Source organism: Mobula hypostoma, chromosome 1, assembly GCF_963921235.1.
Source record: "Mobula hypostoma chromosome 1, sMobHyp1.1, whole genome shotgun sequence".
Taxonomy (NCBI): domain Eukaryota; kingdom Metazoa; phylum Chordata; class Chondrichthyes; order Myliobatiformes; family Myliobatidae; genus Mobula; species Mobula hypostoma.
Window position 1 is genome coordinate 248,065,487 of NC_086097.1, and position 16,281 is coordinate 248,081,767.

At 44.2% G+C, this 16,281-nt stretch overlaps 1 protein-coding gene across 3 annotated transcripts in view; it reads left to right on the plus strand.

The window, feature by feature from the left end:
• vps41 (VPS41 subunit of HOPS complex) overlaps positions 1-16,281 on the plus strand; it is a 237,190-nt gene that overhangs the window by 164,926 nt on the left and 55,983 nt on the right. For all 3 annotated transcript variants that reach the window (XM_063042399.1, XM_063042407.1, XM_063042410.1), the window contains 5 exons: positions 5,404-5,465; positions 5,552-5,633; positions 10,371-10,463; positions 10,660-10,787; positions 13,320-13,464. In XM_063042399.1, coding sequence (XP_062898469.1) covers positions 5,404-5,465; positions 5,552-5,633; positions 10,371-10,463; positions 10,660-10,787; positions 13,320-13,464 — 510 coding nt within the window. The remainder of the gene's footprint in view (positions 1-5,403; positions 5,466-5,551; positions 5,634-10,370; positions 10,464-10,659; positions 10,788-13,319; positions 13,465-16,281) is intronic.

The following is a 16,281-nucleotide window of genomic DNA, read 5'->3' on the forward strand; positions in this document are numbered from 1 at the left end:
GATATTTATACCCGTGTCATCCATCACTCCTCATTGGTTAGTCCTTAACCAATCAGGTTCCCTCTGTCCCACCTTGATTAAAATCATAAATCCAGTTCTGACTTGGAGCAGGACATACATCTTTGTTGAAATTCTTATTCTCCAGTCTTATTTCAATGGCTTCCTCACCAGGCGGTCCCGAAAGCCATCAGCGGGGTCTTGTGCTGCTGAAGTTTATTCTGTGGTCGTTGCAAATGCAATGCTCTGCTACCGCTGATTTCTCTGGGTAACCCAAACATATTCACCTCCTGTGCTCCTTGGTGTGGGTTTCCACCGTGCATCCCAGGTCATCTTTCACCTGCGTAAGCTGTGAATCGAGCTTCCTTACAGATTCGTGGATGGTACTTATCCGGTATTTCTTCAGGACCCTGGCGATCCTTCTAGAAACTGTGGAAATATAGCGAAGACAGGCGGTAGCGATGGGTTGCTCCTCGTCGTTAGGTTTCCTGGTTTTTCCGTCAGCCCTCTTAAGGACCCGATTGATTTCCCTTGCCATGTAGCCATTCTGTAGGAACGTTGTGCACAATCGTCTCATCAGGATAGCTGGCGCTTACACGATTCCCCGGAAGCAGAGCAGAGTATATCGGCACGGAGGAAACCGTATCAAGCACAGGAGGTATACCCCAAACATGAAAAAATCTGCAGATGCTGGAAATCTGAGCAACACATACAAAATGCTGGAGGAACTGAGTAGGCCAGGCAGCATCTGTGGAAAAGAGTAAACAGCTGACTTTTCAGGCCAAGACCTTTCATCAGGACTGGATAGGAAGGAGAGAAGTCAGATTAAGAAGGTGGTGGAGGGAAGGAGGAAGTACCAGGTGGTTGGTGACAGGTGAAACTGGGAGAGAGGGAAGGGATGAAGTAAGGAGCTTGGAAGCTGATAGGTGAAAGAGGTACAGGGCTACAGAAAGGGGAATGTGATAGGAGAGGGTGGAAAACCATGGAACACAGGGAAGGGGGAGGAGCACCAGAGGGAGGTGATGGGCAGATAAAGAGATAAGGTGAGAGAGGGGAACAGGAATGGGGAATGGTGAAAGAAGGGGATGAGGAATCACAGGAAGTTAGAGAAGTCAATGTTCATGCCATCAGGTTGGAGGCTACCCAGAAGGAATACAAGGTGCTGCTCCTCCAACCTGAGTGTGGCCTCATCACAACAGCAGAGGAAGCCATACACTGACATGTCGGAGTGAGAATGCAAAGTAGAATTGAAGTGGGTGGCCACTGAGAGATCCCGCTTTTTCTCATTGCGGTAGTAGAGGAGGACCATTCAGGACCTCACAGTCCTTCCAGGTGAGGCGACACTTCACCTGTGAGTCTGTTGGGCTCATCTAATATATCTAGTGCTCCCGGTGCGGCCTCCTATACATTGGTGAGACCTGACGTGAATTGGGAGACGGTTTCGCTAAGCGCTGCCAGAAACAGAGGGATCTCCCAGTGACCACCCATTTCAATTCTACTTCCCAGTCCCATTCTGACATGTCAGTCCATGACCTCTTCTACTGTCATGATGAGGCCACTGTCGGGTTGGAGGAATAACATCTTATCTTTCGTCCGGGTAGCCTCCAACCTGATGGCATCAGCATTAATTCTCGAACTTCCGGTAATTGCGCCCCCCCCCCCACCTTGAGCATATCCCATTCCCATTTCCCCCTCTGATCTTATCTCCTTACCTTACCCATCACCTCCCTCTGGTGCTCCTCCCCCTTCCCTTCCTTCCATGGCCTTCTAGCCTCTGCAATCAGATCCTCCTTCTCCAGCCCTTCATCTCTTTGACCAATCAACTTCCCAGCTCTTTACTTCATCTCTCCCCCCCCGCCTCACCTTCCTACTCTGACCCTGTTTTTTTCCAGTCCTGCTGAGGGGTCTCGGTCTGAAATGTCAACTGTTTAATCCTTTCCATAGATGCTGTCTGGCCTGCTGAGTTCCTCCGGCATTTTGTGTGTGTTGCTAGGAGGTGCATCGTTGGGTTACCCGGAGAAATCGGTGGTAGTATAACTTTGCATTTGTAATGACCTCAGGATTGACTTTGACAGCACAGAACTGCTGCGCCGCACCAGTGGCTTTTGGGACCACCTCGTGAAGGAAACCATTGAAATAAGACTAGAAAATAAGAATTTTAGCAAAGACGATGGCCTCATTCTAAGTAAAAACTGGAATACGATTTTAAACAAGGTGAGACAGCAGAAACTTGATAGGTTGAGGACTAACCAATCAAGAGGGACGGATGACAGTATCTATACCACTAACTAGACATCCCCGATGAAGATGGCAGAGTTTGTCCTCAAAACGGTTAAAAGCGACGCCTGGACCTGGCTAAAAGCAAGAGAAGTTTGTGTGTCATATACACCGGGAAAGCACCAGATCCTTTTGCCTTTGGGAGAACTTCATAACTCGACTCGAGTGATCGCAGTACTTATTATTCTGCTGGGATAATTCTATTTGTGCTGGATATCTTGACGGTATTCTGTAGTCTGATTGCTTTGTTTTTAGACCATAAAATGTAGGAGCAGTGTAAGGCCATTTGGCCCATCGAGTCTGCTCTGCCATTTCATCAAGGCTGGTGCAATTTCCCTCTCAGCCCCAATCTCCTGCCTTCTCTCCGTATCCCTTCATGCCCCAACCTATCGATAATCTATCAACCTCTGCCTTAAATATACCCAATGACGTGGCCTCCTCAGCTGCCTGTGGCAACGATTTCCAAACCTGCACCACTCTCCGCTAAAGAAGTTCCTCCTCATCTCCATTCTAAAATATGCCCTCTATTCTGAGGCTTACGTCCCTTGGTCTGAGACTCTCGCACCATAGGAAACATCCTTTCCACATCCACTCTATCAAGGCCTTTCACTATTCGATAAGTTTCAATGAGGTCACCCCTCGTTCTACTGAATACAGGCCCAGAGCCATCAAACACTCTTAATATAACAAGCCCTTCAATCCTGGAATTATTTTTCCTTCTTTGAGCCCTCTCCAGTATCAGCACATCCTTTTGAGGATAAGCAGTCAAAACTGCTCCCAATTCTCCAAGTGAGGCCTCACCAGTGCTTTATAAAGCCCCACATTTCATTCTTGCTTTTATATTCCAGTCCTCTTGATATGAATGCCAATATCGTATTTGCCTTCCTCACCACTGACTCAACCTGCAAATTAACCTTTCGGGAATTCTACACAAGGACTCCCAAGTCCCTTCGCATTCAGGTTTTTGTATTTTCTCTCCATTTAGAAAATAGTCTACCCTTTTATTCCTCCTACCAAAGTGCATGACCATGCACTTCCCAACACTATATTCCATCTGCCACTTCTTTATCCATTCGCCTAATCTGTCTAAGTTCTTCTCCACTTCCTCAAAACTACTTGCCCCTCCACCTATCTTCGTTTGAACTTCATAAACCGTTGGAAACTGGTTTTCTCACGTTCAAGTTTAAATTTAACTGCCATACCTATGAATACAGCCAAATGAATCAGTGTTACTCACAATGTGTTGAAATTTAAAGTGGATGTTGAAAATCAGTAGTACAGAACCTTGCAAAGGTCTTAGGCATGTATACATATACAGCTAGGCTGCCTAAAACCTTTGCACAGTACTGTAGTAATTTTACATATTGCAGTGTACTGCTGCCACAAAAAAAATCAAATTTCATGACAGATGTGAGTGATGATAAACCTGATTCTGATATGGGTCTATATTGTGGACTGAGAGTGGGAAGCAGGCAGGGAGAGGGGAATCGTGGTTGGGAAAAGGGGAAGGGAGAGGGGAAGGAACAGGAAGCACCTGAGACATTCTGTAATGATCAAAAGACCTTGCCTGGTGTCTCGGGGTTGGGTGTGTCTGCACCCACTCCACCCCCCGACCTGGACACTCCTTCTCTGCCACTTGTCCGTCCCCACCCCCCCCACCAGTGCTCCACCCATGTCATTTCCAACATCCTTTGCTCCCGCCAGATTTACAAACTTGCTGTCCGCTGCAAGTTGACAAATACAGAACTGTGCAAAAGTCTTAGGCACTCTAGCTAAATATATGTACCTAAGAGTTTTGCACAGTACTGTAGGGTACTAAGTAACATATGTTTGAGTAATAATGAAGTATGCTTTGTCTCGATACTTATCAATACATGAAGTGTAATACATTGGTAAAGCCTAATTTTGAGTATTGTGTGCAGATTTCACTGCCAAGAAGGCCCACCAGTGCCTTTACTTCCTGAGAAAACTAAAGAAATTTGGCCTGTCCCCTAAAACCCTCACTAATTTTTATAGATGCACCGTAGAAAGCATTCTTCTAGGGTGCATCACAACCTGGTATGGAAGTTGTCCTGTCCAAGACCGAAAAAAGTTACAGAAGATCGTGAACATGGCGCAGCACATCACACAAACCAATCTTCCGTCCGTGGACTCACTTTACACCGCACGTTGTCGGAGCAGTGCTGCCAGGATAATCAAGGACACGACCCACCTAGCCAACACACTTTTCGTCCCTCTTCCCTCCGGGAGAAGGTTCAGGAGCTTGAAGACTCATACGGCCAGATTTGGGAACAGTTTCTTTCCAACTGTGATAAGACTGCTGAACTGATCCTGACCTGGATCTGGGCCGCACCCTCCAAATATCCAGACCTGCCTCTTGGTTTTTTTACACTACCTTATTTTCCATTTTCTATTTATGATTTATAATTTACATTTTTAATATTTACTAACTTTAACTACTTTTAATATTTTTAATATTTAATATTTGTAATCCAGGGAGTGTGAAGCGCAGAATCAAATATCGCTGTGATGATTGTACGTTCTAGTACCAATTGTTTGGCGACAATAAAGTATAAAGATTTGGTCACTTACTGTACCTAGAGGAAAGATGTAAATAATGTTGAAGCGAAAATTTAAAAGGATGTTGCTGGGACTGGAGGACGTGAGTTATTTGGAAAGATTGAATAGGTTAGAATTTTATTCCTTGGACTGTTGAAGGATGACGAGCAATTTGATAGAAGTGTACGAAATTATGAGGGGTAAACATAGGGTAAATGAAAGCCAGCTTTTTCCACTGTGGTTGGGTGGGACTACAACTAGAGGTCATGTGTGGAGGGCGAAAGCTGAGCAGTTTAAGTGGAACATGAGGGGAATCTTCTTCACTCAGAGGGTGGTGAGACTGTGGAACGGGCTGCCAGTGCAAGTGGTGCATGCGAGCTCGATTTCAACGTTTAAGAGAAGGTTGGATAGGTACATGGATGTAGGGGTATGGAGGGCTATGGTCCCAGTGCAGGTAGATGGGAGTAGGCAGTTTAAATGGTTCAGCATGGATAGATAGACCGAACAGCCTGTTTCTGTGCTGTACTTTTTTATGACTAATTAAGTATCTGTTTACTTCTCATTCTGTAGGATATTGGAAGAGCATATATAAACTACCTGGTGGACAAAGGAGACTACCATGGAGCTGCAAGGTATTGCTTATTAAAAGATCATTATCCTTCATCTCAAAAAGAGCTTCATGCGAATTTATTTTAAATTTTGTTTCATTATCTTCTAGAAAATGTCAGAAGATTCTTGGCAAAAACATGGAACTTTGGGAAAACGAAGTATACCGTTTTAGAAAAATTGGCCAGCTTAAAGTAAGTTTGCCATGACTTGGCAGAGCGATTTCAAATAGTGCAGTTATCCCTCATATTAGCACTCCAACCAGTAACATACGATTGGCATGAAGGGAATGGCATTGAGCAGAGATCAGATGATAAGAGGCATTGATAGAGTGGACAGCCAATTCCTTTTTCCCAGGGCAGAAATGCCTAATATGATATGGCATAATTCTAAGGTTATTGGAAGAAAATATAGAGGGAATATCAGAGGTAAATTCTTTAGGCAGAGTATGGGGCGGGAGGAGGGTGCATGGAACATCTTGGAGTAGGTTAAAAGGCCAGCACGATGTTGTGGGCTGAAGGGTCTGTGCTGTACTGTTCTAGGTTCAGTGGAACGACTGATAATATTGCATGTTCCATTTCACAGTCCATGTTCTAAGCCTTCCCCGGAAATACTCCACAGCTCTTCCTGCATTGGTGCTGCTCATGTACGTATGCTGAGTTCATGAACTTCACCAACTTTGCCTCTAACTGCCACCCTTCCCTTAAACTCTCTTGGTCCATTTCTGACGCCTCCCCTCCCCCCCCACCACCCCCTCCCCACCTTTCTTCATTTCTCTGTCTCTGTCTCTGGAGATAAGCTGTCCACTGACATCTTTTATAAACCTACCGATCCCACGGTTATCTTGACTGTACCTATTCCCACCCTGTCTCCTGTAAAAAAAAACGCTACTTGCTTTCCTTAGTTCTTTTGTCTCCGACGCATCTGTTGCCAGATTGAGGCTTTGCTTTCCAGGACGTCAGAGATGTGCTCCTTCTTCAAAGGAGAGTTTCCCTTCCTCCACCATTGATTCTGCCCTCACCCGTATCTCCTCCATTTCCTGAATCCTGCCACCAAATACACCTGTACCTCTTCTCACCACCCCCCTCACTTTCCACAGGGATCGCTTCCTCCACATATCCCTTGACCATTCGTACCCCCCCCAATCTCCCTCCTGCAACCCCGCAAGCGGATAAAGTGCCACACCTGCACATTCATCTCCTCCCTCACCTCCATTCAGGCTCCAAACAGTCCTTCCAGGTGAGGCTACACTTCATCTGCGAATTTGCTGGAGTTATCCTGCTGCGCTGTCTTCATTGGTGAGACCCAGCATAGATTGGAGGGTCCGCGTTGTCGAGAACTGCGTTCCATCCACAGAAAGCAGGATTTCTCAGTGGCCAGCCATTTTAATTCCAATCCCGATTACCATTCCGACATGTCAGTCGATGGCCTCCTCTTCTGCCATGATGAGGCCACTCTCAGGGTGGAGGAGTGACACCTCATATTCCATCTGAGTAGCTTTGAACCTGAGGATATCTATCGATTTCTCAAACTTCTGGTAAATTTTCCCCCCTCCCTCTATTCAATTCCCCCTCTTGCCTCCTCTCCTCAGCTGCCTATCACCTCCCCAGTGACCCACCTCCTTCCCTCTCTCTACGGTCCACTCTCCTCTCCTATCAGATTCTTTCCTCTCCAGCCCTTTACCTTTTCCACCCATTACCTCCCAGCTTCCTGCTTCATCCCCAGCCCCCACTCGCCTGGCTTCTCCTGTCACCTCCCAGCATGTACTCCTTCCCCACCCCCCACCTTCTTATTCTGGCTTCTTCCCTCTTCCTTTCCAGTCCTGAAGAAGGGTCTCGGCCTGAAACGCTGACTGTTTATTCACCTCCATAGATGCTGCCTGACCTGCTGAGTTCCTTCAGCATTTTGTGTGTGTTTCATTGCAAAAGTTGCTGTCTGCTTTAGACCAAATAGCAGGAAGATTTTGTGTAAACTTATCTTCATTCTTCTGTTCTTCCCACATTCTCTGTAGCATGAACCGGCAAAAATGTAAAGAATCAAGTTACACTGGGAGAGAGTGAGGCACAGGGTGAAAAAGAAATGGGAGAGGAGTTATGTGGGGCCTGACACTAACTTTAAAGCATCTTGTGATATGGAAAATCATCTACAGAGACATGGAGTTGCAAGGGAGGGACTAGAAAACATCATTTCTCGATGTGATGGCATGGATGGTGTAGGAATTAGCATATACTATTACAGCACCAGTAACCAGGTTCAATTCCCAATCTGTCTGTGAGGAATTTGTACATTGGTTGGCGTGGATTCGTTGGGCCGGAAGACACTCTTACTGTGCCGTATCTCTAAATAGATTAATCAATTCTCAGTGGCAAAGCAGGAAATGGTTGCTCTGCTTGCTGGCTTTGAATCGGTGTTGGTAAGGCTCCATCTGGAGTACAATGTGCAGTTCTGGTCTCCTTAATGAAGGAAAGGTATATTGGCCTTGAAGGCGGTACAGAGAGGGTTCAAAATGTTGATTCCAGAGATGAGGGCATTCAATTCCCGCTGATGTCTGTAGGGAGTTTGTACGTTTTCCCCATCACCGCTTGGGTTTCCTCTGGCTGCTCCGATTTCTTTCCACAGTCCAAAGACGTTCAGATCAGTAAATTAATTGGTAACATGTGTGTAATTGGACGGCATAGGCTCGTTGGGCCAGGTGGCTTTGAGGAGAGAATGAGTCACTGGAATTCAGGAGAGTGAGAACGGATCTTATAAGAACATAAAATTATGAAAGGGATAGATAAGGTAGAGGCAGGAAAGTTGGTTCCACTGGTAAGTGAGACTAGATCTATGGGACATAGATTCAGGAGAATAGATTTAGGTCTCTGCCTTTCCCAGACAGCAGTGGTTCTGTGGAATTCTCTGGCCAGGACCCTGAGATTCATTTTCTTGTGAGCATTCACAGTAAGTGCAAGAAACACAATGGAATCAATGAAAGACCACACCCAACAGGACGGACAAACAACAAATGTGCAAATACAAAAGAGAAAAGAAATAAATAAGCAATAAATATCAAGAACATAAGATTCTTTGAAAGTGAGTCCATAGGTTGTGGGAACAGTTCAGTTTACGGGTGAGTGAAGTTAATCCTTCTGGTTCAAGAGCCTGATGGTTGAGGGGTAATAACTGTTCCTGAACCTGGTGGTGTGAGTCCTGAGGCTCCTGTACCTTCTTCCTGAAGGCAGCAGCAAGAAGAGAGCATGTTGAACTGCTGAATTGATAGGTTCTATTTGGGTTTCTATGAATTAGAACGTAGAGCAATACAGTACAGGCTGTTCGGCCCACGATGTTGTGCTGACCTTTTAACCTGCTCCAAGGTCCATCTAACCTTTCCCGCCCACATAGCCCTCCATTTTTCCTTCATCCATATGCCTGTCTTAAGAGTCTCTTAAATGTCCTGAGAGGAATGCTTTGACTTCCCTGATGTTTCAGTAATAATCCTTGCCTTGTGTCAAAGTATCAATAAATGCACATTGCAAAGTCCCTCAAGTTTTTCACTGTTAAGATGATTAACTGCAAACCTTACTGCTAATCTCATGGCACTGCACTCTGTTTGGCGGCATGACATTTCACCAGTACTCACTGGATATTCTGAGAGGTGCACACCATGAAAGTCGTTGGCGTTCAAAAAAACGTCATATAGTTTCAGAGCAACACACACAAAATGCTGGAGGAACTCCGCTGGTAAGGCAGCACCTATGGAAATGAATGGTTGATGTTTTGTTGATGTTGATGAAAGTTGACATTTTCGGCCGAGACCCTTGTTCAGGATTGAGAAGGAAGGGGGAAAATGCCAGAATAAAAAGGTAGGTGGAGGGGAAGGAAGCTAGCTGGAAGGTGATAGGTGAAGCCAGGTGGGAAGGGAAGGTCCTCCAGCATTCTGTGTGTGTTGCTTTGGATTTCCAGCATCTGCAGTCTTTCACGATACAGCTTTGAAAGCATTGCCTCCTTCCTTTGATTGTAAGTCATGGCTACATTTTGCTTCAACAAAGTTCAAGGAAAATGTATTATCAAATATGTATGTGATACAATATGCCACCACGAGATTCATTTTCTTACAGGCATTTACAGTGAAAAAGAAATACAATAGAATTTACGAAAAACTATAAACAAACAGGCAAAGACTGACAAATAGTGCAAATAAAAAAAATGAAAAACATGAGTTACAAAGATTCCTTGAAAGTCATTCTGTAGTGGTAGAATCAGTTCAGAGTAGTAGTGAATGAAGTTGTCCACGTGAAATCTAAGCCTGATAATTGAAGGATAGTAACTGTTCCTGAACCTGGTCGTATGGGACCTAAGGTTTCTGTGCCCCCTGCCCAATGGTAGTAGCAAGAGGAGGCCAAGGCCTTGATTGTGGGGGTCTCTGATGACGGAGGCTTCTCTCTATTGGCAGCACTCCTGTCAATGATGGTGAGAGCAATGTGGCCAATTGCAAGAGCCAGTGCTCTTTCTCAGATGAATCCCCTAAAAATGGACACAGTAACCGAGGTGGTATTTTTATCCCAGTCCGGAAACTGAGAATGAGATTCACAACCTAAATACACAAGACTATGATGGAGGCATAAAGGAGTGTGGATCGATTACATCTTATAGCAGACAGGGGAGTATTATTTCCTTAGCAGGGAAAGCTAATGTTCCAATCTCATTTCCCAGTGGAGTATTTCCTACCATGTCACATCATTATACTGGGGCACTGGAACATTTCTTGAACATAGTAGTATAGTGTTTTCTCCTCTGACTGTAGAAAACAACAAAATGCAGCTTTGATGACAGGTCATAAGAACTTTAGCAACAATAAGAGAAAATAGTAGTTATTTGATCACTTTGTAACCCTTGTCAGAATTCTCATGCATGACTCTGTGTACTTATACTACGCTGTTTGCTCTTTTTAGGCTATTAGTAGGTACCTGCCCAGAGGTGACTTGCGCCTGAGGCCTGCTATATATGAAATGATCTTGTACGAGTTCTTGGAGAGTGATTATGAGGTAATCTGTTTATTTAATTTGCATAGTCATTCTGGTTCAGACCCAGAAGTAGATGAGCTATTAATTGTTATTAATGATCAAAATAGAGTTATTTTTACACTCCCTGATTGGCAAGTTTGAATCGGATTTTCAGCATCAGCTTGTGTCACCAGTTGCAAATTTGGATCCTTAAACTGTGCATTCTTCTCTTTTGAAGGGGTTTGCATCCTTGATAAGAGAATGGCCAGGGGACATATATAATAATGTGGCTGTAGTCCGGTCCGTCTTGGATCATTTGGATGTGGCTCCAAATAATAGAACACTTTTGACAACTCTAGCAGAATTGTGAGTATTCTGTTCTGTGTCTGTTCTGAACACTACCTACTGAGTCAAAGATCACAGAGATTCTTCCTGTCGGAGTCTGTAACCTACAGCTGCACTCAAGCTGTCTCACTCCTGGAGGCCAAGCAGCCGAGCAGCCTGCATTCTGGCATCTCCAGGTGTGTCCTGGAAGACGTGCGTCTTCGGGGGTGTGGCCCTGTGGGGGACCTAACTCCTCGCCTATGTCACCAAGTGAAGCATTGCGGGAGACTGTAACATAGAAGCAGCGAGCTGTTAGTCTCCCTCTCGCTGTGGCCGGAGCAATACCTTTCTCCCCCTGGTTAGTGGGAGACAGAGCCTATGTTGGGATCGACTCCAGATCATGGTCTCTGGGGGACTTTGCTATTGCCTGCATGGTGGATGCTTTTGATGGAGCGAGGGAGAGGGGGAGGAGGGGGAAGGGTTGATGCTTTGGTGCAGCTTGGGCATGGGTGTGAGAAGGTGGGCTTTGGGGTTCTGATGTTTTCTGTCATTCATTCTTTGGGGTTTTTCTTCTGTTTTGTGGATGTCTGTGAAGAGTAAGGATTTCAGGTTGTATACAGTATATGTTCTCTATATTAAAGTGAAGCATTTAACCACTGAAGAAATTGACTATACATTGTACATACAGTGACCACTTTATTAGGTACACCTGCTTGTTAATGCAAATATCTAATCAGTCAATTATGTGGCAGCAACTCAATGCATAAAAGCATGTAGATACGGTCAAGAGGTTCATTTGTTCTTCAGACCAAACATCAGAAAGGGGAAGGAATGTGGTCCATGTGACTTTGAACATAAATGATTTTTGGTGCCAGACGGGGTGGTTTGAGTATCTCAGAAACTGATGATCTCCTGGGATTTTCACGCACAGCATTTACAGAGAATGGTACAAGAAACAAAAACCATCCAGTCAGCGGCAGTTCTATGGGTGAGAATGCTTTGATAATGGAGAGGTCAGAGGAGAATGGCCAGACTGGTTGAAGCTGACACCAATGCAACAGTGAAGTGAATGGGCTACAGCAGCAGAAGACCATAAACATACTCTCCGTAGTCACTTTATTAAGTATGGGAGGCACTGAGTGTATGCGTTCCCTTCATGATTGCGTGGGTTTCCTCCCACATTCCAAAGGCTTACGGATTAGGGTTAGTGAGCTGTAAACATGCAACTTTGGCACAGGAAGTTTAGAGACGCTTACCGGCTGCCCAGCATAACCCTCGCTGATTTGATTTGAAGCAAATGATACATTTCACCGTGTATTTCGATGTCCATGCGACAAATAAAGCTAATCATTAAATCTTTAGCTGTTATGGAACCTGGATATATGAACTCTTTTAACAAAGTATTTTACAATTGTTTGTGTGGAAGGCATGTTATGGAGAGCATAGAAGAGATTAATATTAGATTGGGTGAACATGTCGAATTGGCTCAAATAATTTGCTAACAATACTGAAATCTGGCCATTCTGTGCATCTGAATCCATCTATCTAGAAAGTCTTTAGACCTATCTCCCCTCTGTTTTAATTTTTTTCTAGTAATTGTTAATTATTAACCAATCTAGTTCAGTACACATGCATACTCAGTGGCCACTTTATTGAGTACCACATGTAACTAATAAAGTGGCCACTGAGTGTATGTTCGTGATCGTCTGCTGCTGTAGCCCATCCACTTCAAGGTTCAACGTGTTGTGTGATTGGAGATGCCCTCCTGCACACCACTGTTGCAATGCATGGATATTTGAGTAATTGTCATCTTCCTGTCAACTTGAACCAGTCTGGCCATTCTCCTCTGACTTCTTTCATTAACAAGGTGTTTCCACCCACAGAACTGCCACTCACTGGATTTTTTTTTGTTTTTGTTTTCGCACCATTCTCTGCAAACTCTAGAGACAGAGAATGAAAATCCCAGGAGATCAGCAGTTTATGAGATACTCAAACCACCCCATCTGGCACCAACAGTCATTCCACGGTGAAAGTCACTGAGATCACACTTCTGGCACACTGGTTGAATGCCCAAGTTGGTGTAGTCTTCCATTAATTCTATTATGGTTATTTTTTTATTTTAGATTAATTGAGCATGCCTGCAAGAAAATAAATCTCAGGGTTGTATACAGTGACATATATGCACTTTGATAATGAACTTACTTTGAACTTTCTCCATTCTGATGTTTGGTCTGAACAACAACTGAACCTCTTGACAATGTCTGCATGCTTTTATGCATTGAGTTGCTGCTACATGATTGGCTGATTATATATTTGCATTAACAAGCGGGTGTACAGGTGTTCCTAATAAAGTGGCCACCGAATGTATATTCTGCAATGGCATCTGGAAACCATGATGTATTTTCCGTCCTCTGTGCATTTGCCAACTTGGTTTCACCTTTGCAGTCTGAACTAGATAAAGCAATGATTGTTTTTCTGATTGAAATGATCTTATCTTCGTTCAACATTGCATTCAGTTCCATTCAAATTAGATACTTGATGTCTGGAGTTGACAATTGTTTTGTTTGGTTTTAGGTACACCTACGACCAGCGTTACGATAAAGCCCTGGAAATTTACTTAAAGCTGCGACATAAGGATGTTTTCCAGCTCATACACAAACACAATCTCTTCAGCTCCATAAAGGATAAAATTATTCTGCTCATGGAGTTTGACAGAGAGGTATGTAAGTCTAATACACATCCTGCTCTCTCTTCATAAACAAGAGAAATCTGCAGGGGCTGGGAATCCAAAACAACACACACAAAATGCTGGAGGAACTCAGCAGGCCAGGCAGCATCTGTGGAAAAGAGTAGACAGTCAACGTTTCGGGCCAAGACCCTTCATCAGGACTGGAAGGGAAGGGGGAAGACGCCAGAGTAAGAAGGTGAGGGAGGGGAAGGAGGATATCTCGAAGGTGATAGATGAAGCCAGGTGGGCGGTAGGTTGGGAAGATAAAGGGCTGGGGATAAAGGACTTTGATAGGAGAGGAGAGTGGACCACAGGAGAAAGGGAAGGAGGAGGGGACCCTGCGAGAAGTGATAGGCAGATGAGAAGAAGTAAGAGGCCAGAGAGTGGAAGTGGGGAAGGGGGAGGGTATATTATTTTACGGGAAGGAGAAATCATTATTCATGCCATCAGGTTGGAGGCTGCCCAGGTGGAACATAAGGCATTGCTCCTCCATTCTCAATTCTTATGTCTAACAGTAATTTTAATGGCAAAAGTAAGGGAGCACTGTGACCCCATGATAATCCTATCACCTTCTAGCTGTCCTCTTTCCCCTCCATCCACCTTTTTATTGTGGTGTCTTCATTCTTTCTCTCCAGTCCTGGTCGGCTTGAAACATTGACTGTTTATTCATTTCCGCAGGTGTTGTCGATGTGAATTCTTCATATTTCCATAAATGCTGCCAAGGTGAATTCTTCACAATCACCCAGCGTGAAGAAAAATAACAAATTGTACAAATGATAAAAGTAAATAAATAACATTCAGAACTGAAGTTCACAAAGCCAGTTTCAGCTTGTCCAGGAGCCCATTGGTTGCAGGCCACGGCCTGTCAGTTCAGAGATGTGAAGCAGAGGGCTGAGCACCAGCCACCCCTCTCGTTCGACCCTGACACCCTGACGTTTTCGATCAGCCAAACAGTGGGTCATCATTCCTCATTCTCAGGCCCAGGCTCTGCTGCTTCGATATGCTTTCGGGTCTGGGACCCATCGCCACAATTCGGCCCGTATCCAATTGAGTACAGGAGATGGGAAGTTATGTTGAAGTTATGTTGGTGAGGCCTAATTTAGAGTATTGTGTGCAGTTGTGGTCACCTACCTACAGGAAAGATGTAAATAACGTTGAAAGAGTACAGAGAAATGTTACAAGGGTGTTGCCAGGTCTGGAGGACCTGATTTATAAGGAAGGATTGAATAGATTAGGACTTTATTCCTTAGAATGTAGAACATTGAGGAGAGATTTGATAGAGGTATACAAAATTATGAGGGGTATAGATAGGGTAAATGCAAGCAGGCTTTTTCCACTGAGGTTGGGTGAAACTGCAAACAGATGTCATAGGTTAAGGGTGAAAGGTGAAAAGTTTAAGGAGAATATGAGGGGCAATTTCTTCACTCAGAGAGTCGTGAGAGTGTGGCGTGAGCTGCCAACACAAGTGGTGTAACGGTACCTCCTGTCTGATCGTTGGGGATCAAAGAGATCTGGGCAGATGGCAGGGATCATTTGCAATGCCAAGGTCCCTGCGTCTGCTGTGCTCCTGATATATATGTCTGATGATTAATTTTGGGGTGCTTAGAAGTATAAGGTAGAGAAAGTCAGCAAGGTTTCAATAAGTGGAGATCTTATTTTAATGGAATTCTTTGAGGAGGTAACAAGGAGGATAGACGAAGGAGAGTTGATGGATGTTGGTTACTTGGATTTTTAGAAGGCCTTTCCAAGTGTTTCACATGAAGTTGGAAAACAAGATAAGAGCCCATGCAGATGTCAGGGAGTGATTCAATTCTAAAACTGGTGGTGCAAAGGGAGTTTTAAGTTGGGGGGGGGGAATGGTCTTGGGATTCTCACATTTAACTATTGTTCACCCTTTCGGGCACTTCTCTGTCTTCGTGGATGTTTGCAAAGAAAAAACATTTCAGGGAAAATATTGTATACTTCCCTCTGACATTAAATTGGACCTTTCAACCTTTGAATTCAAGATTCCCTAAAAGTTAACTTGCGGGTTGAGTTAGTATTAAAAAGGTAAATGCAATGTTAGCATTCATTTTGAGGGGAATAGAATATAAAAGCAAGGATGTGATGCTGAGGATTTATAAGACATTGGTCAGACCACACTTGGAATATTGTGACACCGTGTCTAAGAAGAATGTGTTGATATTGGAGATCATCCAGAGGAGGTTCTTAAGAATGATCCGAGGAATGAAAAGCTGAAAGTATTAGAAGTGTTTGATGTCCCTGGACTGAAACTCACAGGAATTCAGAAGAATGAGGAGAGTGTCATCAAAACCGACTGATGTTAAAAGGCCTGGGATAAAGTGAATGTGCAGAAGATGTTTCCATTGATAGGACAGTCCAGGATCCATTAGAACATCTTCAGAATAAAGGGGTATACCTTGAAAACTGAAATGAGGAGAAATTTCTTCAGCCAGAGAGTGGTGAATCTGTAGAATTTTTTACCACAGAGGGCTGTGGCCAAGTCATTGTGTGTAGTTAAGAATAGGGTTAAAAAACAAAACAGCCATGATTGAATGATGGAGCAGGCAATGGGCTGAATGGCCTAGTCTGCCTTGATATGGTTTGGTCTTATTCGCACATGCCAGTCCTAATGAAGGATCTCGTCCCGAAAAGTTGACTGTTTATTCCTCTTCATCGATATTGCCTGACCTGCTGAGTTTCTCCCAGCATTTTTGTGAGTGTGGCTCTAGATTTCCAGCATTTATTGTAGTGATGGCAGCAAAACTGAGATAAAATTGAGTAAATATAAATGTTCCTCTGATTTTT